The sequence below is a fragment of the Somniosus microcephalus genome, chromosome 8 (genome assembly GCF_052327205.1).
Source record: "Somniosus microcephalus isolate GS21.2 chromosome 8, FLI_Smic_1.0, whole genome shotgun sequence".
NCBI lineage: Eukaryota > Metazoa > Chordata > Chondrichthyes > Squaliformes > Somniosidae > Somniosus > Somniosus microcephalus.
In genome coordinates, this window is record NC_140994.1 from 8,568,991 (window position 1) to 8,596,630 (window position 27,640).

The following is a 27,640-nucleotide window of genomic DNA, read 5'->3' on the forward strand; positions in this document are numbered from 1 at the left end:
GAGTGTTTGATGGGACAGTGTAGAGGGAGCTTTACTCTGTATCTAACCCGTGCTGTACCTGCCCTGGGAGTATTTGATGGGACAGTGTAGAGGGAGCTTTACTCTGTATCTAACCCGTGCTGTACCTGCCCTGGGAGTGTTTGATGGGACAGTGTCGAGGGAGCTTTACTCTGTATCTAACCCATGCTGTACCTGCCTGTGGAGTTTTTGATCAGTACATCAGTTATCCCAATAGCCACGAGGAAGCTATGTTTTGATTGAAGTAGAAAGAAATAATTTCAACACTGAAGGCGGTGTCAACAAAACAGCGCTTACATTTTATTTGGAAACCGAGGAAAGCTTCTCCTGATCTGTACATCGGTAATAACATCCCAAACATCTGCTTTAAATGATGTGCAGCAGTAGCAACAGGGATTGTACAGGCTGTCATAACCAGAACATACCAGCAGGTTAACTGTGGTACAGCGATAATTGAACATTCCTCAGACTATCTTCGCTCTTAGCCGCTGAGTAACCATCTGCACAACCAAAAGGGAAGAGAGACGCAGGAATTAGTGCTCGGAAACGGGACTGAGGGCTATTGCTCCTTGCAGATATGCATAAAGCAACGGCAAAAAATCAGTCCGGGGGCTCCCCTTTCAACAAAGGCACGGACTCTTGCATTGCTGTGGATCCACTTGCGCAGTTGTTTAGACAGCGCATGGCAGCAGCTCTTCCACTGCATGGTGCATCACGGCCGCCTCTGCTCCCATCCTCACCCGACCTCTGCGCACTTTCAGGTGAGGGGAAGGGGTGGGTTGGGGAAGAGAGGCCCATTGGGCATCGACCAGGAGCAGGAACCCTGGCTGATCTCTGCCCCTGCCCCCACCCCGGACCCAGAGGCACTGAGGCTAACTAACGCTCCACCTGCTGTGCTCAGTCGGCTCCGCCTAGGCCGAAGATCAAGCAGCACCGCCCGGTTACCGCCGTTACCAACCGCATAATGGTGGGATCTTCATGATCCATGCCCGGTGATCGCAAGGGCTCTTTATGTTCTGGTTATCCCAACCTAACCCTCCTTTATTTAAAAAATAAAAGATAAAAACATTTATATAGAACTAGACAAGGACAAGCAGCGTTTCAGATTTGTGTCTGAAGATTGATATAAAAGAGCTGGAACTGACCAGAGACTCGGAGAGACCAAGAGCAACGATTGTCCTTTAACCGTGGATGTGAACATCATAAAAAACCCTTTGGGGAGCTGGAAAGACTAAGAATTTCTGGTCAGATTTCTGTGTGAATCACAGTTCGATCCGGACAGTGTGAGTGGGTTCTGTTTTTAATAAAGCCAATAGATTTTGTCCCCATTTCCTCACCCGTGGAACCCGGCAAGTACGGACATGGTCCCAGTGATGCTGCAGTGGTGGGTGTCTGAACCATGTCTCGCTGTACTGTGAAAGACACCGAGCTAACAACTAGATTCGGGCCTTTCCCAAGCGTGTCTGAAAAGAGCTGTAAAACAAGAGTGAAGTACTCTGGTTACAGATCTGTCCCTGGTGGTGGGGGGGGCAACCGACGGTGATTAACGAAGAGTTTCACACGAGAAGTGAGTGAGGTTCTTCCTGCAGTAAATAGAGAGCCCTAGTGACAACACCAATGAAGCTGGGTAGGAAGTTTCACCTCTGACCGAACACTCCGAGGATCCCAACGTGCTGCTTGTAGGCAGCTGGGCACCGTGTCTGACGCTACATCCCACCAGCCAGCTCAGACCGAGGGCAGGTGAGGGAGGATGAAACCGGGGGGGGGGGGGGCTCCAAACCTCGCTGTCCCGGCCCAGCTCCCAATCTTTCAGGCCGCTTAGAGACGCACCAAGGGGCGGAATGTTCCGGCAACACGGTGGGGCAGAGAGAGAGAACTCGCCCGCTGCCAGCGCGCTTTGGGAAGAGCGCAGGTAACGTGCCCAGTCAGACACGCCCTGGCGGTGGGTGGTGTTCTCTGCTGGCAGCGGGCGGGTGAACGATTTAGGCCAGGGTTGCCACATTAACCAAATCAAAGACACCACACTGCAGTCCTGGTCTCTCCCAATACAAGGACAATCTTAGTGAGAAAACATTAACAAAAATATCAGCAGTAAATATAATTGAGATAAATACGAGATACGTTTACTGATTTCTGAACATTATTTGGATAATTCGCTCTTAAGCGCTCGCCGATACGACTCGAGGCTGCCCTTTCCCAACCATCTTCCAAACCCCACTACCCATCGCACCAAGAGCTGGCCCAATGAAAAGGACAAGCACAGTGCGGCACTTCATTAAAACAGAATCTGTCGTCGTCTGTACGTAAGGAAAGGTGCGCGGCCAGTAAAACGGGGCAGCGTCGCTTCCGGAGCCACTGTCCACCCAGCGCTGCCTGTGATGGGACACTTGCCAAACTCCAATCTGCCTGTTGCATTAGCAGCGAGACAGAAACTTTTCAGGCAAGAGGGCAGGGAGCTTAGAAATCTGATTACTCTCGCACGCTGCAGCCGGGCATCACCTTTCACCCTCCCCCAGAGGAAGCACATGCAGCAATTTTGTAAAATTTCCATGATGTTATTTTTCAACAGAATATATAAACAATATAATCGGGGAAATTTCCGACTCGACCATAGTGCAAAAAGTTCCAAACTTTTGTATTTCACAGTGTTTATACAGTAGTGTTTACAATGGCTCGTTTGCCTCAGCGCTGGGTTCAGAGTTCAGAGTTCAGCAGGTCAGAGGTCCGCGCCTCCAATTGATCGGCCGCTTTCTTCTGCCTGGGCGGCGTGGGCGGGGGGAAGACCAGCGTCTTTAGATCCTCGCCGGTTTCTGCGCTCCGCCGATCTTCGCCCCGCACCAGCACTCTGGCCAGCAGCGGGCGCAGGAGCCCGATGGTCAGCTGGCTCCCGTCGCTCGGGTACGGCCCAGGTTTGTGGCCTGAGGCGGGCACGGGTCTCAGGACAATGTCCAGTATGTCCGCCGCTGTGGTCTCCTCGGGGCACAGCTCCCAAATCTGCTCCAGGTAAGGATCCAGGGCTCGGTGCTGGGAGATCTGGACCAGCATGGCGGCAAAGAGCTCCTTCTTCAGCAGGAGGCCCTGCTCAGAGAACCTCTGGGCAACTTCCACCGCCCTCTGCCACATCCTCCGCTCGATCAGGATCCGAACCGCTTGGATTATGGCGTTCGGCCTCTCGCTGCACAGCAGGAGCTCGATGGTAGTTTCCGTGGAATCTCTGGCCCGGCCATCGCGCACCGGCGGGATGACCGACAGCGCTCTCTTGTACAGAGGGGCGTTCTCGGGCCCCTCGCTGCCCCCATAGTTCCAGAAAGCAGCCAGGTGCTGCTGGGCCAGCTCGACAAACTTTGGCAGCCACTTGGGGTGGAACCGGTAGAACAGCCGGCAGATCAGCTCGAAGACAGCCACCGCTCCATTGGTGGTAACCTGCTGGTCGGGCGGGAGACCCGGGCTCAGTACCACCCTCCACAACTCAGCCGTGGCTCTGGCGGAGAGGAGCCCCTCGCTGTCCTGGTGCAAGTACAGTGTCCTTTTGACGGCCTTCCACGCTTCCGTTGGGAAGATGTTGAAAATGGAATTCAAGTAGACCAAAGCCTCCCGGTCAAGCTGGCAGTGGAGGAGCCTCCGAATCTCCTGCTCAGTTATGTCCTCGATGTAACTGCCAACCTCACTCTCCGACGCGTTTACGATGCAGGATTTGGCTTCCTCCAAGCTCACATAGCCTTGAATTTCCCCAGACATGATGCTGTGCAGTTTGGCGTAGGTCTCCTGGTTACAGTGGCCGGTCTTACGGAGATTGAGATGGTTCTGCAAGATGGAGCAGAGGGCGAGTGGCGCCTGGAACATCGCCTCGCTTTTCAGCTTCTCCACCGTTAACCTGCTGCGGCTCAAGCTCCTCTTCTGGTAATACTTGCAGGCTTCCTCCAAGACCAGCTGCTCCAGCATCCCCTGGGGCTGGCTACTGTCCCGGCAGACCCCCGAGGTGGGACCGGGGCCAAGCCCCAAGGCGTAGACGCCGTCCTCTGCCAGCAGTTGGATCTCCCCCGTTTCCCGGCAGGCCAGCAGAGCCAGGGGCTGGACCTCCAGGGTCCTCTCCTCCACCATCCTGCCTGTCTCGGTGTCGTAAAGGTGCAGCATCCTGCCCAGCGCGCAGGCCAAGGTGGTCCCGCAGAGCTCCATCATAATCGAGGCCTCGGCCGGGGGGCGCTGGCTCAGCCGGCAGAGGAGCCGCACGGTCCCGTCGCTGCGGACCAGGCTGACCTCTCCGCTGGCTGTGGCCAACAGGAGCCCAGCCGGAGAGGGGTGGACCGCCCGGACGTCCAGCGGCGGGAGGGCGGGCAAGAGGCCCACGGCGTCCGCCACTAGCTTCCTGAAGTCGGAGTCCCCGGGGAGCAGTCTCTTGGTGCACATGGGTCCTCGGGCCAGGCTGGTAATGGTCAAGGTGTCCTCCTGCGGACACCAGACCAGGAGGAACTTGGCCAAGTTACTTATGGGGCAGTTGCTAGGGCTGTTGCTAAGGCAGTTACTAGGGCTGTAGCTGGGCCCGGGGCTGTTGCTAGGGCTGTTACTGGGGCCGTTGCTAAGGCAGTTACTAGGGTCGTTGCCAGGCCCAGGGCAGTTGCTAGGGCTGTTGCTGGGCACGGGGCTGTTGCTAGGGCAGTTACTAGGGTCGTTGCCAGGCCCGGGGCAGTTGCTAGGGCTGTTGCTGGGCCCGGGGCTGTTGCCAGGCCCGGGACAGTTGCTAGAGCTGTTGCTGGGCCCGGGGCTGTTGCCAGGCCCGGGACAGTTGCTAGGGCTGTTGCTGAGCCCGGGGCTATTACTAGGGCCGTTGCTAAAGCAGTTACTAGGGCCGTTGCTAAGGCAGTTACTAGGGCCGTTGCCAGGCCCGGGCCCCGGCAGCAGGTAGACGGCTTCCCCCGCCGCCAGCACCCGGCAGGCCGGGCTGTTGTGCAGGAGGATGCGGACGGGCCCCGAGCCCTGGCCCACCCCGCCATCCCCCAGCCCCGGGGTCAGGCCCAGGCTCCGGCTGCAGACGCAGTGCCGGGAGGAGGCGGCGGCGGCGGCTCCTCTGGCCGGGCCCGGGCCCTCGGACGGCGGCCTCTCCTCGCACCAACTGACCGAGCGCCCGTCCCAGGCGGCCGACAGCAGGCGGGCCCGGGGGCCGGCGCACAGCTCGGCGGCCTGCAGCAGCTGCCAGGCCCCGGCTCCCCGCCGGCTCCACAGCTCGGCGCGGCCGCGCTCGCTAACCCGGGCCGCGAGGGTCAGCCCCGGCCCGGGACCCGGCCTCTCCCCCAGAGACAGACCCAGACCCGAGCCCGGCCCCAGCACCGCGTCCCCCGCCCCGGGCCGCTTGGACAGGCGGCGGAGCGGAGAGCGGCTCATCCCGGCCCGGCCTCGCTCCCTCACACTTTCTCTCTCTCTCTCTCTCTCTCTCTCTCTCCTTCCTTCTCCCTCTCTCTCACTTTCTCTCTCTCTCCCCGGGCTCCGCCTGTCAGTCACCACCTAGACCTCCAGCTACTTCCGCATCAGACTTTCGCACCAATAATTCACAGCACCGGAGGAGGTATTTTTTCATCTGGAACGCGCTGCCCTTTGAAGCAGATTCAATAGTAACTTTCAAAAGGGAAAAGGAGACATTTGCAGAGCTGTGGGGCAAGAGCGGGGGGGGGAGTGGGGTTAATTGGAGAGCTCTTTCACAAGAACTGGCTGCGTAAAAAAGAATGTTTCCTCATCTCCCCCCTCTTGCCAATTACCTTAAATCTGAATCCTCTGGTTACTGACCCTTGGTTCCCAGATCTCGCTCGATGCATATTTATTAATATATAAGTAAGAAGTCACACAACACCAGGTTATAGTCCAACAGCTTTATTTGAAATCACAAGCTTTCGGAGCGCGCTGCTCCTTTGTCAGGTGAAGTGAAGAGATGCATATAGGCACAGCTTATATAGTCAGAGAACACTGCGGATGATTATAGGTAATCTTTCTAACTGCCATTTATCACAGCTCGGCAGAGAGATCACCTGTAATTACCTGTAATAATCATCTGGCAGTGTTCTCTGACTATATATGCTGTGCCTATATGCATCTCTTCACTTCACCTGACAAAGGAGCAGAGCTCCGAAAGCTTGTGATTTCAAATAAAGCTGTTGGACTATAACCTGGTGTTGTGTGACTTCTTACATTTGTCCACCCCAGTCCAACTCCGGCATCTCCACACCATGTTAATATATAAGAAGTCACACAACACCAGGTTATAGTCCAACAGCTTTATTTGAAATCACAAGCTTTTGGAGCTCTGCTCCTTCGTCAGGTGAAGTGGAGAAATGCATAAAGACACAGCTTATATAGTCAGAGAATCATGTCAGATGTTTACAGGTAACCTTTCCAACTGCCATTTATCACACCTCGGCAGAGAGATAATCACAGCAGTCAAAGGTGTGAATGGTGTCCAACGTTATACACCAGATACATCGACGACATTTTCTTCCTATGGACCCACGGCGAAGAATCACTGAAAAGACTACATGATAACATCAATAAGTTCCATCCCACCATCAAACTCACCATGGACTACTCCTCAGAATCAGTCTCATTCCTGGACACACGAATCTCCATCAAAGACGGACACCTCAGCACTTCACTCTACCGCAAGCCCACGGACAACCTCACAATGCTTCACTTCTCCAGCTTCCACCCTAACCACGTTAAAGAAGCCATCCCCTATGGACAAGCCCTGCGAATACACAGGATCTGCTCAGACGAGGAGGAACGTGATGGACACCTACAGACACTGAAAGACGCCCTTGTAAGAACGGGATATGATGCTCGACTCGTCGATCGACAGTTCCGACGGGCCACAGCGAAAAATCGCATCGACCTCCTCAGAAGACAAACACGGGACACAACCAACAGAGTACCCTTCGTCGTCCAGTACTTTCCCGGAGCGGAGAAACTACGCCATGTTCTTCGCAGCCTTCAACATGTCATCGATGACGACGAACACCTCGCTAAGGCCATCCCCACGCCTCCACTACTCGCTTTCAAACAGCCGCCTAACCTCAAACAGACCATTGTTCGCAGCAAATTACCCAGCTTTCAGGAGAACAGCGACCACGACACCACACAACCCTGCCACAGCAACCTCTGCAAGACATGCCAGATCATCAACACAGATACCATCATCACACGTGAGGACACCACCCACCAGGTACATGGTACATACTCATGTGACTCGGCCAACGTTGTCTACCTCATACGTTGCAGGAAAGGATGCCCCGGAGCATGGTACATCGGCGAGACCATGCAGACACTGCGACAACGGATGAACGGACACCGCACAACAATCACCAGGCAGGAGTGTTCCCTCCCAGTCGGGGAACACTTCAGCAGTCAAGGACATTCAGCCTCCGATCTTCGGGTAAGCATTCTCCAAGGTGGCCTTCGAGACACACGACAACGCAAAATCGTCGAGCAGAAACTGATAGCCAAGTTCCGCACCCATGAGGATGGCCTCAACCAAGATCTTGGGTTCATGTCACGCTACATGTAACCCCACCTGATGCAGGGTCATCCAGACTCGAGTCGACATTGGCTTGTTCTCTCTACACAGATGCGGCTGGACCTGCTGTGATTTCCAGCCAAAAAAAATGTTTTTTGCCTGTTTTTTTGTTTTTCATACAGACCCCAGCATCTGCAATATTTGACCCTTTGTGACTCCACCTCATTGTTCTTTGATGTAATGTTTCCCTGACTGACCTGTTTGGACACCATTCACACCTTTGACTGCTGTGATTATCTCTCTGCCGAGGCGTGATAAATGGCAGTTGGAAAGGTTACCTGTAAACATCTGACATGATTCTCTGACTATATAAGCTGTGTCTTTATGCATTTCTCCACTTCACCTGACGAAGGAGCAGAGCTCCGAAAGCTTGTGATTTCAAATAAAGCTGTTGGACTATAACCTGGTGTTGTGTGACTTCTTACATTTGTCCACCCCAGTCCAACTCCGGCATCTCCACACCATGTTAATATATAATTACAGGGCACATACATAAAATAGTTACCGTATGCAAATATATAGAAATGCATGCATGCATTTATATATGCAATAAAATAATTCTAGCATGTAAATGAATAGGTAAATACTGTAAGCATGTATTCCTATTTGTACACAATAATTAAATATATCACATAGTATTTATAACACAGAAACGGCCCATGCTGGTGTTTATGCTGCACACGAGCCTCCTCCCACCCCTTCATCTCACCCTATCAGCATATCCTTCTATTCCTTTCTCCCTCATGTGTTTATCCAGCTTCCCCTTAAATGCATCTGTGCTATTTGCCTCAACCACTCCCTGTGGGAGCGAGTTCCACATTCTCACCACTCTCTGGGTAAAGAAGTTTCTCCTGAATTCCCTATTGGATTTATTAGTGACTATCTTATATTTATGGCCCTGAGTTTTGGATTATATGTATTCTGCATTTATTCCTATTTCCATACAGTATATATAGTATGCAAATAGAAATAAATGTACAATTATATCTAATTGTATGTAAAAAACACATATACACATAATTAATAAATATATAATTACTGTAAACAAGGAAATAATTAGCATACCACTATATAAAGAAATAAGCATAAAAGATAAAGTATAATTGCTGCATACAAATAAACAGGAGCATTTCTTTGATTTCCTCTCGGAATGTGGACCCCGTGGGAAGGGCCGCATTCACTGCTCGTCCCGCGTTCCCCTGAGAAGCTGGTGGTGCCGAGTCACAATTGCTGCTCAAACTGTGTGAAAAATAGTGGCCATGTTTGCCTGCAAAACGGAAGTCGCCGCACTGCAAAGTGATTCATTTTTATGTCAAGCGCTTTGGGACATTTCTGAAAGGCGCTATTGAAAGACAAGACTGTTTTCTCAAAACGGATGGAAGTTGCTCTTTGGGTTGTTAATACATTGCTCTCTGTTGGATTTCACAATTTAATAAGTGCGGGCTGGGAGCAGGTTCTTTGTCATTATAATGTGGATCTAAAGCATGTAATTCACTGACATCAGTTCTCTCGATCAGTCCGTTCCTACGACCCACTTGAGAAGGTGGAATCGCAACTAGGTCCAAGCGACCACTTCCTAAACATAACTCCGGTCATTTCTGCAGCAACCATCCATTAACAGGAAATGAGAAAAACCTTGGGCCATGTTTTATTACCTCTGGTTCAACCAAATGCCAATTTCTTGCTGGTCATTTCCCTGCTAAATTATTCCCTCTCAGCTTTTGAAGAGTAACTAACCCCTACAGTGAGGATACTTCTCCTTTTACACAAATTGTACTTGCAATTTATTCAATGGGAAGGTTGCTTTCATTTATATAGCACATTTAACATCGTAAAACGTTCCGCGGCGCTTCCCAGGACCGTTATCAGACTCCAATCCCATCCCTCTCCCCGGCCACTGTCTCAGGGTGAACCAGACTAGGTGCAACCTCGGCGTTCTATTTGACAATAAGTTGAGGTTCCAATCCCAGATCTGCAACATCACCAAACCCACCTGGTTCCAACTCCGAAACATCGCCCGTCTCCGCCCCTGCTGCTGAAACCCTCATCACTGCTTTTGTTACCTCCAGACTCGACTATTCCAACACTCTTCTGGCTGGCCTCCCATCATCCATTAACTCGAGCTCAACCAAAACTTGTGTCCTGACTCGTACTAGGTCCCGTTCACCCATCACCCCCTGTGCTCACTGACCTACATTGACTCCCGGTCCCCGAACACCTTTTTAAAATTCTTATCCCCGTGTTCAAATCCCTTCATGGCCTCGCCCCTCCCTATTTCTGTAACTGTGAGTCAGAAGGTTGTGGGTTCCAGTCCCACGCCAGGGACTTGAGCACATAAAGCTAGGCTGACACTCCAGTGCAGTGCTGAGGGAGTGCTGCACTGTCGGAGGTGCCGTCTTTTGGATGAGACGTTAAACCGAGGCCACGTCTGCTCTCTCAGGTGGACGTAAAAGATCCCATGGCACGATTTCAAAGAAGAGCAGGGGAGTTCTCCCCGGTGTCCTGGGCCAATATTTATCCCTCAACCAATATAACAAATACAGATTATCTGGTCATTGTCACATTGCTGTTTGTGGGAGCTTGCTGTGCGTAAATTGGCTGCCGCGTTTCCCACATTACAACAGTGACTCCACTTTAATAGGACTTGATTGGCTGTGAGCCGCTTTGAGACGTCCGGTGGTCGTGAAAGGCGCTACATAAATGCAAGTTTTTCTTTTTAACCTCCTCCAGCTCCACAACCCTCCGAGATCTCTGCATTCCTCCAATTCTGGCCTCTTGACCATCCCCGATTTCCTTCGCCCCACCATTGGCGGCCGTGCCTTCAGCTGCCTGGGCCCTAAGCTCTGGAATTCCCTCCCTAAACCTCTTCGCCTCTCTCTCCTCCTTTAAGTCGTTCCTTGAAACCGACCTCTCTGACCAAGCTTTTGGTCACCTGTCCTACTAGCTCCTTCTTTGGCTCGATGTCAATGTTTTAGTGATTTACGATACTGTGAAGCGCCTTGGGACATTTTACTACATTAAAAGGTGCAGATTAAGTGCAAGTTGTTTTTATTGATTATATTCTGGGCTGTTTTCATGGGGCCAGGTTTTTGAAATTACCGTTTTTTGGTTTAGGTTGGTATTAGTTTGGGCTCAATCCTACACCAACCAATGTGATACTTCCCCACTGAGCTATGGGGACTCCGGCTCTCGCTGGTTGCTATGGGGACTCCGGCTCCCGCTGGTTGCTATGGGGACTCCGGCTCCCGCTGGTTGCCATGGGGACTCCGGCTCTCGCTGGTTGCTATGGGGACTCCGGCTCTTGCTGGTTGCTATGGGGACTCCGGGTCTCTCTGGTTGCCATGGGGGCTACATGTCTCGCTGGTTGCTATGGGGACTCCGGGTCTTGCTGGTTGCCATGGGGACTCCGGCTCTCGCTGGTTGCTATGGGGACTCGGTCTCTGGTTGCTATGGGGACTCCGGGTCTCTCTGGTTGCCATGGGAACTCCGGGTCTCGCTGGTTGCCATGGGGACTCCGGGTCTCGCTGGTTGCCATGGGGACTCCGGGTCTCTCTGGTTGCCATGGGGACTCCGGGTCTCTCTGGTTGCCATGGGGACTCCGGGTCTCTCTGGTTGCCATGGGGACTCCGGGTCTCTCTGGTTGCCATGGGGACTCCGGGTCTCTCTGGTTGCCATGGGGACTCCGGGTCTCTCTGGTTGCCATGGGGACTTCTGGTCGCTCTGGTTGCTATGGGGACTCCGGGTCTCTCTGGTTGCCATGGGAACTCCGGGACTCGCTGGTTGCCATGGGGACTCCGGGTCTCGCTTGTTGCCATGGGGACTCCGGGTCTCTCTGGTTGCCATGGGGATCTCCGGGTCTCTCTGGTTGCCATGGGGACTCCGGGTCTCTCTGGTTGCCATGGGGACTCCGGGTCTCTCTGGTTGCCATGGGGACTCCGGGTCGCTCTGGTTGCTATGGGGACTCCGGGTCGCTCTGGTTGCTATGGGGACTTCGGGTCTCTCTGGTTGCTATGGGGACTCCGGGTCGCTCTGGTTGCTATGGGGACTCCTGGTCTCTCTGGTTGCTATGGGGACTCCGGGTCGCTCTGGTTGCCATGGGGACTCCGGGTCGCTCTGGTTGCCATGGGGACTCCGGGTCTCGCTGGTTGCCATGGGGACTCCGGGTCGCTCTGGTTGCCATGGGGACTCCGGGTCGCCATGGGGACTCTGGGTCTCTCTGGTTGCCATGGGGACTCCGGGTCGCTCTGGTTGCCATGGGGACTCCGGGTCGCTCTGGTTGCCATGGGGACTCCGGGTCTCTCTGGTTGCCATGGGGACTCCGGGTCGCTCTGGTTGCTTGGGGACTCCGGGTCGCTCTGGTTGCTATGGGGACTCCGGGTCGCTCGGGTTGCTTTGGGGACTCCGGGTCGCTCGGGTTGCTATGGGGACTCCGGGTCTCTCTGGTTGCTATGGGGACTCCGGGTCGCTCTGGTTGCCATGGGGACTCCGGGTCTCTCTGGTTGCTATGGGGACTCCGGGTCGCTCTGGTTGCTATGGGGACTCCGGGTCGCTCTGGTTGCTATGGGGACTCCGGGTCCTCTTTTTGTTTGACCCCAAAAAACCCAATTGGACTGTAAATAAACAAAAGTTCAACTAAATCTTAACAAATCAAATTCAAATTTGGTTTTCCGGGTTGAGGGGACTCCGGGTCGCTCTGGTTGCCATGGGGACTCCGGGTCTCTCTGGTTGCCATGGGGACTCCGGGTCGCTCTGGTTGCTATGGGGACTCCGGGTCGCTCTGGGGCCAGTTGCTGTGCTCGGTCTGCTACCCGTAAGGTTCATTTTTTCCATAAAACAAAACGGAAATAACCACGGCGGAACAAAAACTCCGTTCCAGGAACCTGCCGCAATCGGGCCAGTCCGCCAGCATTCCACAATCCCCGGGCCTGTATGGTTTACCTCACAAACTCCCTGGGGAATCAGACGGGGCCGGCGGCGGACTCAGCGAGCGGCCATTCGGGGAACTCCCGGGTGTTGGCGGGCTGCCGAGGTTCCGGGGGATTGTGGGATACTGGCGGACCGCGGCTGGAGGAGTGCCGGGGATTGTGGGATACTGGCGGACCGCGGCTGGAGGAGTGCCGGGGATTGTGGGATACTGGCGGACCGCGGCTGGAGGAGTGCCGGGGATTGTGGGATACTGGCGGACCGCGGCTGGAGGAGTGCCGGGGATTGTGGGATACTGGCGGACCGCGGCTGGAGGAGTGCCGGGGATTGTGGGATACTGGCGGACCGCGGCTGGAGGAGTGCCGGGGATTGTGGGATACTGGCGGACCGCGGCTGGAGGAGTGCCGGGGATTGTGGGATACTGGAGGACCGCGGCTGGAGGAGTGCTGGGCTGAGGATGGGAGTTGAGCCGAGGTTGGTTTGGTGACTGGAATGGGTGTGACAGGTAAGGAGGGGCCGGGGGGGAATGAATATCTTCCCCTTCGGGAGCGCGGCTGGGATGTGAGTGAGTGGGGTCAGCCCGGGTTTGCTGCAATGAAGAGCGGCCGGGGTGAGCAGGAAAGGCCGAGGATTGGGGACCGCACCAGGCCGCGGCTGCAGTTTGCAGCGACAGCAGAGAATGAGATTCCTTATTCAGCTCTCCTGTTTGTAAAACCATTTCAATGAAGTATTTACAGCCCGTGTAAAGGTTTTAATGACAATATCCTTACACTTTATCTGAAACATTCAAGTATTAAAGAAAGCGTTGTCAGTTTAAAAAAAGGGTTCAAATCCTGCCCCTAACAACTGATCCCGGACCCTAACATTAAACCCCATTCCCTGACCCCATTCCCTGACCACTGACCCCATTCCCTGACCACTGAGCCCATTCCCTGACCACTGAGCCCATTCCCTGACCACTGAGCCTGACCCCTGACCCCATTCCCTGACCCCTGACCCCAGCCCCTGGCCACTGACCCCATTCCCTGACCATTAGCCCCAGCCCACAACACTAAACCCCAACTGATGTGGTTTCAATAGTCACTCCCAATATTAAGTTGTGCATCATGCTTTTGAACCAGCTTCACCATCGCTGGACATCATTGGGGAGGCGAAACATGCGAGGAGCAGGGGAAGCTGAGTGACCGAACAACAGACAGCCCTACAATACTGCTTGACTTTCATGGAACCTGAGAACCCACTTAAAAGTGGAAATAAACCCTCTGGGGAAAAATAGTCGCAAGGTAAAATGGAACACACAAATTGAGGTGGCCGCAACTTTCATGGCATAATGTGAGTGTATGGCACACTTGCACTGAGTTAGCCATTCTCAGCCACAACAGTGGTTAGGTTGTTCTACTTAAGAACTTAAGAATTAGGAGCAGGAGTCGGCCATACGGCCCCTCGAGCCTGCTCCACCATTCAATAAGATCATGGCTGATCTTCGACCTCAACTCCACTTTCACGCCCTATCCCTTGATTCCTGAAAAATCTGTCGATCTCAGTCTTGAATACACTCAACAACAACTTGTATTTATATAGCGCCTTTAACCTAGTAAAATGTCGCAAGGCGCTGCACAGGAATATTGTAAGACAACAAATTTGACCAAAAAAAAAATGACTCAATGACTGAGCCGCCACAGCCCTCTGGGGTAGAGAATTCCAAAGATTCACCACCCTCTGAGTGAAGAAATTTCTCCTCATCTCAGTCCTAAATTGCCAACCCCTTATCCTGAGACTGTGGCCCCTGGTTCTAGACTCCCCAGCCAGGGGGAAACAACCTCTCAGCATCTGCCCTGTCAATCCCTCTGAGAATTTTATACTTTTCAATGAGTTCACCTCTCATTCTTCTAAACTCCAGAGAATATAGGCATGAACTTTTCATCAGGGGGCCACTGCTTAGCGATCAGAAGTGGAAACCTTGGCTGATTGCTCCCTCCCGCCCCCAGGTCTGGAAGTCCTTATGTGCCCTTCCCAACAGAACCATTGGCGGAGCTAAATCAGGCTTATAGTTAGAATCAATTCAGGTTCTGTCAGAAGCACGTGGCTACAGCCTTGATCCAGATGTGGACGCAAGAGCTGAACGCTAGAAGAGAGTGCAGAGCAGCTGCCTTTGATATCAACGTAGCATTTGACCGAGAATGGCACCAAGGATCCCTCACAAAACCAAAGTCCATGGGTGTTGAGGGGAGCAGACCTCCAGTGGCTGGAGTCCTGCCTGACACAAGCTGTGGTTGCTGGAGGCTGATCATCACTGCAGGAGCTCCTCAGAGAAGCATCTTCAGCCGCTTCATCAATGACCTTTCCTCTGTTATAAGGTTAGGAGTGGGGCTGTTCGCAGATCATTCCGCAGTGTTCAGCAACATTCACAACTCCTCCGGTAAGGAAACAGCCCGGCGGGAAAGTGGCGTTGAGTCCAAGATCAGATCAACCATGATCTTATTCAATGGTGGGGCAGGCTCGAGGGGCCGAATGGCCAACTCCTGCTCCTATTTCTTATGTTCTAGCCCACACCAGCTGCACCTGGAAAACATACAGACTTGGGCTGACTAGTGGCAGGCGACATTCGCGACACACAAGTGCCAGGTAATAACCATCTCGGACAAGAGCTAGCCCGGCTACATCTCCCGACCTTTGACACCCCCGCCATCAGCATCCTGGGGAACCATCGTTGACCAGAAGCTTAACTGGATCAGTCATATCGGCACCGTGGCTACTCGAGCAGGTCAGAGTCTGGGTATTCTGCGACGAGTGACTCACGCCCTGTCTCCCTAAAGCCTCCCCACCATCTACAAGACTCAAGTCAGGAGTGTGATGGAATCCTCGCTGCTTGCCTGGATGGGTGCAGCTACAACCACACTCGAGAAGCTCAGCGCCATCCAGGACAGGGCGATTCACTTGATTGACACGCTGCCACTGGACTCGGTATCCACCCCTCGTTTCACCGACACACTGGTTGCAGTGTGAACGAGCTACAGGATGCACTGCAGCAATTCACCAGTGTTCCTTCATCATGACCTCTACAACTGAGAAGAGCAAGAGCATGAAAGTCGTGGGAACACTACCGCCTCCAAGTCCCGTGTCATCCCGACTCGTACGTGGATCGGCCGTTCCTTTATCGTCGCTGGGTCAGAATCCTGCAACCCCCTCCCTCAAATCTTCACCGGACTGCAGCGGCTCAAGGTGAAGGTGGCTCACCTTCGCTGGGCAACTGGAGATGGGCAATAAATGCCGGCCTTATCACTCATATCTTGAGGACAAAGAATTGAAAAATCATTTTGCTTCAAAGCCGGGACACTTTTTTTACGTGGACAAGTTTTGTGGTTTCTTTTATCATGAAGACAACTTTGCGTTTTCCATTCGAACGGAAGTTGGGTGTAATTATTCCACCCAAAGGTATGTTGAGTTGTGGAGAATACGTGACCAACCAAAGACTTTCTGAGGTTAAATGGATCCCAGAGGCGGTTGGGAGTATTTCTGCAGTAATTAAATAATACAAATCTCCAGGAAAGAGACCCGATCACCTGTACTGGCTCCCAGTGTTGCACCTAAATCTGACTGCGCTGCCCAGTTTCTCCGCCAGAGCTTTGCAAGATCGGAAGTCTTGAGCTGGTGCAGCTGGTCCGGGATCTTCCTGGATGGAATGGGATTGTTGTACGGTGCAAAAGAGGGAGGGAGTGAGGGATTATGGGGATACGGTTGCTCTGGGTTGTTGTGTGTTGGTGACTGCCCCCTCCCTATCTCCGTAATCTCCCACAACCCTCCGAGATATCTGCGCTCTTCTAAATCTGAAATAAAAACAGAAAATGCTGGAAATACTCAGCAGGTCAGGCAGCATCTGTAGAGCGAGAAACCGAGTTAACGTTTCAGGTCGATGACTTTCGTCAGAACTGGAAAAAGTTAGAGATGTAACAGATTTTTAAGCAAGTGTAGGGGGAGGGGAGGAGAGGAAAGAACAAAAGGGGAAATGTCTGTGATCGGGTGGCAGGCAGGAGAGATTATAGATAAAAGGGATGATGGTGTGAGGCGAAAGGAGATGGTAATGGGACAAGTAAAGAAACAAAAGATGACAGCACGGTGGCATAGTGGTTAGCAGTGTTGCCTCACAGCGCCAGGGCCCCGGGTTCGAATCCGGCCTCGGGTGACTGTCTGTGTGGAGTTTGCACATTCTCCCCGTGTTTGCGTGGGTTTCCCCCGGGTGCTCCGGTTTCCTCCCACAGTCCAAAGATGTGCGGGTTAGGTTGATTGGCCATGATAAAAAAAAAAAAAAAAAAATGGGCCCTTAGTGTTAGGGGGGATTAAATACGTGGGGTTACGGGGATAGGGCTTGGGTGGGATGGCTGTCGGTGTAGGGACCGGGTGCTAGGGTTTGGATGATCAGCCATGATCTCGTTGAATGGCGGAGCAGGCTCGAGGGGCCGAATGGCCTACTCCTGCTCCTATCTTCTATGTTTCTATGACTCTAGATGATGTGTAAATGTGAACGGCAGAATCATCAACAGTATGTTGAGTCCAGAAGGCAGTAAAGTGCCTAATCGAAAGATGAGGTGCTGTTCCTCGAACTTACGTTGAGCTTCATTGGAGCAGTGTAAGAGGCCGAGGACAGAGAGATTAGAGTGGGAGTGGAACAGAGAATTAAAGTGACAGGCGACCGGAAGCTCGGGGTCACCCTTACGGACTGAACGGAGGTGTTCCGCAAAGCGGTCACCCAATCTGCGTTTGGTCTCCCCAATGTAGAGGAGACCGCATTGTGAGCAGCGAATACAGTATATTAAATTGCAAGAAGTACACCTGGAAGGAGTGTTTGGGGCCCTGGACAGTGGAAAGGGAGGAGGTAAAAAGGCAGGTGTTGCATCTCCTGCGCTTGCACGAGAAGGTGCCAGGGGAAGGGATGTTGGGGGTTATTGAGTAATGGACCAGGGTGTCGCGGAGGGAGCGGTCCCTTCGGAATGCTGAAAGGGGAGGGGAGGTGAGGGGAAGATACGTTTGGTGGTGGGATCACGCTGGAGGTGGCAGAAATGACAGAGGATGATCCGTTGAATGTGGAGGCTGGTGGGGTTCTTCTTGTCCTCACTTTTCACCCCATCGTGGTTCTGGGAGGGAGGGGCAGGGGTGAGGGCAGAAGTGCTGGAAATAGAACGGACATGGTCAAGGGCCGTGTCAACCACGGTAGAGGGGAATCCTCGGTTGAGGAAAAAGGAAGACATGTCGGAAGCACTGCTGTGGAAGGTGGCATCGTCGCAGCAGATACGGTGGAGATGGAGAAACTGGGAGAATGGAAGCGAGTCCTTACAGGAGGTGGGGTGGGAGGAAGTTTAGTCCAGGTAGCTGTGGGAGTCAGTGGGCTTGTAGTGAATGTTTGTCAATAGCCTATCCCCAGAAATGAAGACAAAGAAGTCGAGGAAGGGAAGAGTCAGAGATGAACCATGTGAAGGTGAGGGAAGGGTGGAAATTGGAAGCAAAGTGAATGAAATGGTCTAGTTCAGGGCAAGAGCAGGAAATGGCACCGATACAGTCATCAATGTACCGGAAAAAGAGGTGAGGGAGGGGACCCGAGTAGGACTGGAACACAGAATGTTCCACATAGGCCACGAAAAGGCAGGCATAGCTAGGACCCATGCGGGTTCCCATAGCAACACCTTTGATTTGGAGGAAATGAGTGGAGTTAAAGGAGAAGTTGTTCAATGTGAGAACAAGTTCAGCCAGGCGGAGGAGGGTGGTGGTGGATGGGGACTGGTCAGGCCTCTGTTCACGGAAGAAGCGGAGTGCCCTCAGGCCATCCGGGTGGGGGATGGAGGTGTAGAGGGATTGTACGTCCATGGTGAAAAGGAAGCGGTTGGGGCCAGGAAACTGGAAACTGTTAAAGTGGCAGAGGGCGTCCGAAGAGTCGCGGATGTAGGTGGGAAGAGACTGGACAAGGGGAGAAAAGATAGAGTCGAGCTAGGAAGAGAAGTTCGGTGGGGCAAGAACAGGCTGAAACGATGGGTCTACCAGGGCAGTCCTGTGTGTGGATCTTGGGAAGCGGGCTGTGCGGGGTTGGGGAACTATGAGGTTGATGGCCGCGGGGGGGAAGATCTCCAGAGGAGATGAGGTCAGTGGTCCTCGAATTCTGGCCTCTTGTGCAATGTCCCCCTTTATTTTTTTGGTGTGCGGGCCCTTTAATTGGTGCTGCGGCTCATTCAAATTTTCGCGCATGCACAGTTTTTCCCGATCCAACAGTCGGTGAACGGCCTGCACGGGATCTCAAGACCGCTGTGTGGCTGTGCAGCTTAACGGGAACTTTGCTCTTGAGCATCCCCGATTTTAATCGCTCCACCATTGGCGGCCGTGCCTTCAGCCGCCTGGGCCCCGAGCTCTGGAATTCCCTCCCTAAACCTCTCCGCCTCTCTCTCCTCCTTTAAGACGCTCCTTAAAACCGACCTCTTTGACCCAGCTTTTGGTCACCTGTCTTAATATCTTATGTGGCTCGGTGTCAAATTTTGTCTGATAATCGCTCCTGTGAAGCGCCTTGGGACGTTTTACTACGTTAAAGGCGCCGTATAGATGCAAGTTGTTGTTGAATATGGTGGGACGATTCAATACACTTTCTAGGGATATTCTAAAAGCATTCAAAAAGAGTGCAAATAAATAGCGACCCGTCCGAGTCACAGAGTCAGAACGGCACAGAAGGAGGCCATTTGGCCCATCGAGTCCGTGCCGGCTCTCTAGAGCGATCCAGTCAGTCCCATTCCCTCGCTCTATCCCCGTAGCCCTGCAAGTTTATTTCCCTCAAGTGTCTATCCTCAAGTCTCCCCTTGAAAACATTGAGTGTCTCTGTTTCCACCACTTCCGTCGGCAGCGAGTTCCGGGTCCTCACCACTCGCTGCGTAAAAAAGCTTTTCCTTAAACCTTAAATCTGTGTCCCCTAGTCCTTGTATCAACAACTAGTGGGAACAGCCTTTCCCCGTCTAGCCTGTCCAAACCCGTCATAATCTTGTACACCTCGATCAAATCACCCCTCAACCTCCTTTGCTCTAATGAAAACAAATCCAGCTTCTCCAACCTGCCCTTGTAACTAAGATCCCCCATCCCCGGAACCATTCTAGTAAATCTCCTCTGCACTCTCTCAAGGGCCTTCACATCCTTCCTAAAGTGTGGTGACCAGAACTGGACGCAATACTCCAGTTGTGGCCTAACCAGCACTTTATAAAGGTTCAGCATAACTTCTCTACTTTTGTACTCAATACCTCTATTTATGAAGTCCAGGATCCCATATGCTTTGCTAACCACTCTCTCTATGTCCCGCCACCTTCAGGGACCTATGCACATTAACTCCCAGGTCCCTCTGTCCCTGCACACTCTTTAAAACTGTGCCATTAAGTGTGTATTGCCTCTCCCTGTTCCTTCGGCCAAAATGCATCACCTCATACTTCTCTGTATTAAATTCCATCTGCCACTGGTCTGCCCATTCTGCTAGCTTTTCTATGTCCTGTTGCAGTCGATTGGTATCATCCTCACTGTTTGCCACACCCCCAAGTTTGGTGTTATTGGCAAATTTAGAAATTCTACTTTGTATTCCAATATCCAGGTCATTTATATATCAAAAAAAGCAGTGGCCCCAGCACTGACCCTTGGGGAACACCACTGTCTACCATCCTCCAGTCTGAAAAACAGCCATTTACCACAACTCGCTGTTTTCTGTCCTTAAGCCAATTCCTTAGCTGCCACTGACCCACCTATTCCATGAACCTCAATTTTGTTAACCAGCCTTCTATGTTGTACTTTGTCAAACACCTTCCAAAAATCCATGTAGACAACATCCAATACATTCCCATCATCGATCCTCCCTGTTACTTCATCAAAAAATTCAATTAGATTAATCAAACATGATCTGCCTTTTACAAATCCGTGTTTGCTCTCCTTAATTAGCTTCAACGTCTCCCAAGTGCCTGTTAATTTTTCCATGATTATTGTTTCTAAAACTTTACCCACCACTGATGTTAAACTGACCGGCCCGTAGTTACTAGGATTGTCCTTACACCCTTTCTTGAACAATGGGGTCACATTTGCCACTTTCCAATCCTCAGGCACCTCCCCCACATCTTGGGAAGATTGGAAAATTATGGCAAGCCCTTCCGCTATCTCCTCCCTGAATTCCTTTAGCAATTTGGGATGCAAGCCATCTGGAACAGGCAACTTATCCACTCTAAGCATACCCAGCCTTTCTAATACATCCTGTCTTATCAATTTTCACCCCTTCCATTGCTTCTACCTTTTCCACTGCTACTGATATTTTGTCAGCATCCACCTCCTTAGCAAACATTGATACAAAGTACTCTGAGTATTCTAGCCTTGCCCTGCGCCTGTCAGCATATATCACCTTCTTTGTCCCTAATAGGCCCCACCTCGCCTCTTACTACCCGCTTACTGTTTACATGCCGATTTTTGGGTTCCCTTTTATTTTAACCACCATTCTACTCTCATATTCTCTCTTTGCCAATCTTATTTTCATCTTCACTTCTCCTCTCAACTTGGTGTATTTGGTCTGGTTCTCCCTTGAAGAATTCACCTGACATGCATCATACACTCTTTTTTTGTTTCATCATCTTCTCTATCTCCCTCGTCATCCAAGGAGCCCTTGCTTTGGTTCCCTTACCCTTCCCTCTTGTTGGAATGTACCTAGCCTGTACTTGGAACATCTCCTCCTTAAAGATCACCTATTGTTCCGTTACAGTTTTTCCTGTCAGTCTTTGGTTCCATTTTACCCTGGCTAGATCCTTTCACATCCCAATGAAGTTAGCCCTATTCCAGTTTAGAAGTTCCACTCTAGATTGTTCATTGCTCCTCGCCATTGCTAATCTAAATCTTATGATGCGATGATCACTCGTACCCAAGTGTTCTCCCACAGACACTTGGTCGACCTGGCCCACCTTATTCCCCAACACCAGATCCACCAATGCCTCCTTCCTAGTTGGGCCAAGAACATACTGGTCAAGGAAATCCTCCTGAACACATTTCAGAAATTCCTCCCCCTCCTTTCCCTTTACCCTAGCATTATCCCAATCGATATTTGGGTAATTAAAGTCCCCCAATCTCACCACTCTATAGCTCTTGCATGTCTCTGCGATTTCCCTGTAGATTTGCTCCTCTACCTCCCTCTCACTATTTGGAGGCCTGTAGAATACCCCCAGTAGCGTGATCATACGCTTTTTGCTCCTCAACTCTAACCAAATGGATTCTGTCCTTGTCCCCTCAAGAACATCCTCCCTTTCCAACACTGCAATGTCTTCCTTAATCAGCACTGCCACCCCACCTCCCTTTTTTCCTTCCCTATCTTTTCTGAACACCTTGTACCCTTGAATATTAAGTGCCCAGTCCTCACCGTTTTTAAACCACGTTTCCATTATTGCCACAACATTATATTGCCATACAGCTAATTGTGCTTGTAGCTCACCAACCTTATTCACCACACTTTGTGTGTTTACGTACATGCATTCTAAACCCAGTTTTGAATTTTTCATAGTCTTTCTTAGTCTGCTCCTATCTAATATGGTACTACTTCCGCCTCTAGTACTAATTTCTTCTCTAGTACTATCCAACGCAATCACACCTTATTCCTCTTTTCTACTCCTACATGGTGGTGCCAATCCCCCTGCCAAGCTAGTTTAAACCCTCCTCCATGTTGAGAAGGTGGGATTGTTCTCTGCAAAACAGACGGGCTTATTGGGCCTCATGGCCTTTGCTTTAAATGCTCTGTGTTCTCTCGGCCTGTTTTGCTCGTCCTGGCCTCTCCCACCCGGCTACGTGGGAACGGTTTTGTCTGTTACTGATGCTGCGAGACCCCATTACCAAGCACTGTGCTGGACAATGAAGCAGATTGCTGGTGGCGATCATGGCCGTCGTGTGGGACAGTCGTCGGGTTGGACTCTGGCTAAAGATTTCTGGTGCGATACCGAGATCTGCAAACCAGCTAGCTCCCGGATTTGCTCTTGGACTGTGTGCTGAGGTGCTGATGATCTGCCGGAGTGGTTTCAGTGACCTGTGTTAGGTGGGAACCTCGGGAGAAGGCCGAGAAGGATCATCCACTCGGCACTTCTTTCTGAAGATGTTTGCGAATGCTTCAGCCATTTTACTTACACTCCTGTGCTGGGCTCCACCATCGTTGAGGTTGGGGATGTTTGTGTAGCCTCCTCCTCCCATTGGTCGTTTAATTGTCCCCCATCATTCACGACTGGATGTAGCAGGACTGGTGAGCTTTGACCAGACCCATTGGTTGTGGGACCACATAGCTCTGTCTATTATGAGGGGCCTAGATAGAGTGGATAGGAAGGTCCTATTTCCATTAGCAGGAGGTCAATAACCAGGGGGCAGAGATTTAAAGTAATTGGTGGAAGGATTAGAGGGGAGTTGAGGAGAACTTTTTTCACCCAGAGGGTGGTGGGGGTCTGGAACTCACTGCCTGAAAGGGTGGTCGAGGCAGAAACCCTCATCACATTTAAAAAGTACTTGGATATGCACTTGAAGTGCCGTAACCTACAGGGCTACGGACCAAGAGCTGGAAAGTGGGGTTAGGCTGGAGAGCTCTTTTTCGGCCAGCACAGACACGATGGGCCGAATGGCCTCCTAGCAGTAAATTTCTATGATTCTATAGCATGCTGTTTCTGCTGTTTAGCATGCATGTAGTCCTGTGTTGTAGCTTCACTAGGTTGGCACCTCATTTACATCTAGTGCTGCTCTTGGCATGCTCTTTTACACTCCTTATTGAACCAGGGTTGGTCCCCTGGCTTGATGGTAATGGTAGGGAGGCGGTACTGAGGGAGCGCTGCACTGTCGGAGGGGCAGTACTGAGGGAGTGCTGCACTGTCGGAGGGGCAGTGCTGAGGGAGTGCTGCACTGTCGGAGGGGCAGTACTGAGGGAGTGCTGCACTGTCGGAGGGGCAGTGCTGAGGGAGCGCTGCACTGTCGGAGGTGCAGTACTGAGGGAGCGCCGCACTGTGGGAGGGGCAGTGCTGAGGGAGCGCTGCACTGTCGGAGGGGCAGTACTGAGGGGGGGCAGTACTGAGGGAGAGCCGCACTGTCGGAGGGGCAGTACTGAGGGAGCGCCGCACTGTCGGAGGGGCAGTACTGAGGGGGGGCAGTACTGAGGGAGAGCCGCACTGTCGGAGGGGCAGTACTGAGGGAGCGCCGCACTGTCGGAGGGGCAGTACTGAGGGAGCGCTGCACTGTCGGAGGGGCAGTACTGAGGGAGCACCGCACTGTCGGAGGGTCAGTACTGAGGGAGTGCTGCACTGTCGGAGGGACAGTACTGAGGGAGTGCTGCACTGTCGGAGGGGCAGTACTGAGCGAGCGCCGCACTCTCGGAGAAAGAAAGAGAGACTTGCATTTCTCCAGCGCCTTTCACGACCTCAGAACGTCCCAAAGCGCTTTACAGCCAATGAAGTACTTTTGAAATGTAGTTACTGTTGTAATAAGAACATAAGAATTAGGAGCAGGAGTCGGTCATTCGGCCCCTCGAGCCTGCTCCGCCATTCAATAAGATCATGGCTGATCTGATCTTGGCCTCAACTCCACTTCCCTGCCCGCTCCCCATAACCCTCGACTCCCTTATCGTTCAAAAATCTGTCTATCTCCACCTTAAATATATTCACTGACTCCGCCTCCACAGCTCTCTGGGGAAGAGAATTCCAAAGATTCACGACCCTCTGAGTGAAGAAATTCCTCCTCATCTCCGTTTTAAATGGGTGCCCCCTTATTCTGAAACTATGCCCCCTAGTTCTAGATTCCCCCACGAGGGGGAAACATCCTCTCAGCATCTACCCTGTCGAGCCCCCTCAGAATCTTATATGTTTCAATAAGATCCCCTCTCATTCTTCTAAACTCCAATGAGTATAGGCCCAGCCTGCTCAACCTTTCTTCATAAGACAGCCCTTCATCTCAGGAATCAACCTCGTGAACCTTCTCTGAACTGCCTCCAATGCAAGTATATCCTTCCTTAAATAAGGAGACCAAAACTGTACGCAGTACTCCAGGTGTGGTCTCACCAACGCCCTGTACAGTTGTAACAGGACTTCCCTACTTTTATTCTCCATTCCCTCTGCAATAAAGGCCAACATTCCATTTGCCTTCCTAATTACTTGCTGTACCTGCATGCTAACATTTTGTGTTTCATGTACTAGGACCCCCAGATCCCTCTGTACCTCAGCATTTTGTAGTCTCTCTCCATTTAAATAATAATATGCCTTTTTATTTTTCCTACCAAAGTGGATAACCTCACATTTTCCCACATTATACTCCATCTGTCAAATTCTTGCCCACTCACTGAACCTCTCTGTATCCCTTTGCAGTCTCTCTCTGTCCTCCTCACAATTTGCTTTCCCACCTATCTTTGTATCAGCAGCAAATTTGGCTACAGTACACTCGGTCCCTTCATCCAAGTCATTAATATAGATTGTAAATACCTGAGGCCCCAGCACTGATCCCTGTGGCACCCCACTAGTTACAGTTTGCCAACCTGAAAATGACCCATTTATCCCGACTCTCTGTTTTCTGTTAGTTAGCCAATCCTCTATCCATGCTAATATATTACCCCCAGCCCCGTGAGCTCTTATCTTGTGTAGTAACCTTTTATGTGGCACCTTATCGAATGCCTTCTGGAAATCCAAATACACGACATCCACTGGTTCCCCTTTATCCACCCTGCTCGTTACATCCTCCAGCTAATTTGTCAAACACGATTTCCCTTTCATAAAACCATGCTGACTCTGCTTGACTGTCTTATGATTTTCTAAATGTCCTGCTATTACTTCCTTAATAATGGACTCCAGCATTTTCACAATGACAGATGTTAACTGGTTTATAGTTTCCTGCTTTCTGTCTCTCTCCTTTCTTGAATAGGGGCGTTAAATTAGCGATTTTCCAATCTGCTGGGACCTCTCCAGAATCCAGGGAATTTTGGAAGATACAACCAACGCACCCACTATCTCTGCAGCCACCTCTTTTAAGACCCTAGGATGCAGGCCATCAGGCCCAGGGTACTTGTCAGCCTTTAGTCCCATAAGTTTGCCTAATACTTTTTCTCCAGTGATAGTGATTGTTTTAAGTTCTCCCCTCCCTATAGCCCCTTGATTATCTATTATTACTGGGAAGCTTTTAGTGTCTTCTACCGTGAAGACTGATACAAAATATTTGTTCAAAGTCTCTGCCATTTCCCTGTTTCCCATTATTAATTCCCCAGTCTCATCCTCTAAGGGACTAACGTTTACTTTAGTTACTCTCTTCCTTTTTATATACCTGTAGACCCCCTTACTGTCTGTTTTTATATTTCTTGCTAGTTTACTCTCATAATCTGTCTTTTATTTTTTTAGTCGCCCTTTGCTGGTTTCTAAAAAATTTCCCAATCCTCTGGCCTACCACTAATCTTCACATCATATGCCTTTGTTTTCAATTTGATACCATCCTTAACTTCCTTAGTTAGCCAATGTAGGAGGTGCGATCTTTCAGATGAGCCATTAAACCGAGGCCCTATAAGAACATAAGAATTAGGAGCAGGAGTCGGCCATTCGGCCCCTCGAGCCTGCTCCACCATTCAGTAAGATCATGGCTGATCTTCTACCTCAACTCCACTTTCCCGCCCGATCCCCATACCCCTTGATTCCCTTAGAGCCCAAAAATCTATCGATCTCTCTCTTGAATATACTCAACGACTGAGTCTCCACAGCCCTCTGGGGTTCCCCGTCTCTCCAAACCCCATTACCCTCTTCCTGACCCCTGTTCCAACCCTCACTGACCCCCATTTTCCCTCTTTCTCTGACCCCCATTCCCTCAATCTGTCTCTGACCCCCGCATTTCTCAGTCCACTGTCCCCCATCTGCCCCCTCAGGTAGACGTAAAAGATCCTATTACACAATTGGAAGAAGAGCAGGGGGAGTTTTCCCCGATGTCCCGGGGCCAATATTTATCCCTCAACCAACATAATAAAACAGATGATCTGGCCATTATCACATTGCTGTTTGTGGGAGCTTGCTGTGCGCAAATTGGCTGCTGTGTTTCCTACATTACAACAGTGACTACACTTCAAAAGTACTTCATTGGCTGTAAAGCACTTTGGGACGTCCTGAGGTCGTGAAAGGCGCTGGAGAAATGCAAGTCTTTCTTTTCAGTGTGACTGGCTTGTGAGAAATGTGAGGGATGATTCGCTCCTATTCCTTTTCTCTGCAGCAAACTGGGCCCCTCTAAGGGAAAGGCAGACATGATCCCATTATTAACACAGTGCCTTTACTGCGCTGCTCACACAGCGCTGCTCTCGTTTAGTTTCCCCCCCCCCCCCCCCCCCCGAGACGCTACCTTTGGTCCACTTTCGGGATGAAGATTTAAGCTCCTTGACGTAATAAAACTCACTACGCACTTGGTTTGAGTATAAAGCAAGACTTTAATCAACTTGTTTCAGAACATGGAGGTCTAGTTGTACTTCACTAGTTCCTGTCTTACAAAATGTCCCTGGAAAGCTGGGCCCACGCCCGAGTGTTTATACTCCTTGGATGGCGCCACCAGCTGGCCGTCCAGTGTTATTTCATGAGTAGTTTCTTGATGATGATGAGATTTATAACACTCCTCAGTTGCGCAGCTCATGAAGCCAGTGCCTAACCGAGCGATGTAGACCAGCAAAGGTCCCAGGTCTGCCGAGTAACCCGATCCCACCAGGGCCGTACAAGAGCCGCTGAGATTGTCCTCACTGCCCCGGAGTTAGGAAGTAGAAAATTGGGCAGGTGCTCCTGTGTCTCTAAGTGTGGACAAGATCAGGCTCGACCATGATGGCTCCCATGGTCAAATAGCCCACCGACACTCGCCATTGTAGCTCACAGCTGAAGAGTGACCAGGCTGGGGCGGGGCTGCAGTGTGCCCGTGGAATCACAGCCAGCAAGAGGAGGGGTTTGATCGAGTAGGTAAGGAGAAAGTGTTTCCACTGGTGGAAGGGTCGGTAATAAGGGGACACAGATTGAAGGTAATTGGAAAATGAACCAGCGGGGAGAGGAGGATCTTGTTTTCCGCAGCGAGTTGTTGTGATCTGGAACGCGCTGCCTGAAAGGGCGGTGGAAGCAGATTCAATAGTAACTTTCAAAAGGGAAT

The 27,640-nt window shown here is 51.4% G+C and overlaps 2 protein-coding genes across 6 annotated transcripts in view; one reads left to right on the forward strand and one right to left on the reverse strand.

Moving 5' to 3' along the window:
* Positions 1 to 296: 296 nt before the first annotated feature.
* On the reverse strand, positions 297 to 5,872 carry hps6 (HPS6 biogenesis of lysosomal organelles complex 2 subunit 3). The gene is given in 2 exon segments (XM_085994193.1): positions 297 to 2,723; positions 2,725 to 5,872. Coding segments are annotated over 2 exon segments (2,715 nt in total). The 5' UTR covers positions 5,398 to 5,872; the 3' UTR covers positions 297 to 2,681.
* Positions 5,873 to 12,856: 6,984 nt separating this feature from the next.
* Positions 12,857 to 27,640, forward strand: part of armh3 (armadillo like helical domain containing 3) — a 169,908-nt gene continuing 155,124 nt past the window's right edge. For 2 of the 5 annotated variants that reach the window (XM_085994194.1, XM_085994198.1), the window contains exon 1: positions 12,858 to 12,970. In XM_085994194.1, the coding sequence (XP_085850320.1) occupies positions 12,954 to 12,970 (17 nt within the window). In that variant the 5' untranslated portion in view covers positions 12,858 to 12,953. Of the gene's footprint in view, positions 13,002 to 25,408; positions 25,546 to 27,640 lie in introns of all 5 variants that reach the window. The other 3 variants (XM_085994196.1, XM_085994197.1, XM_085994195.1) reach the window with 3 other exon arrangements.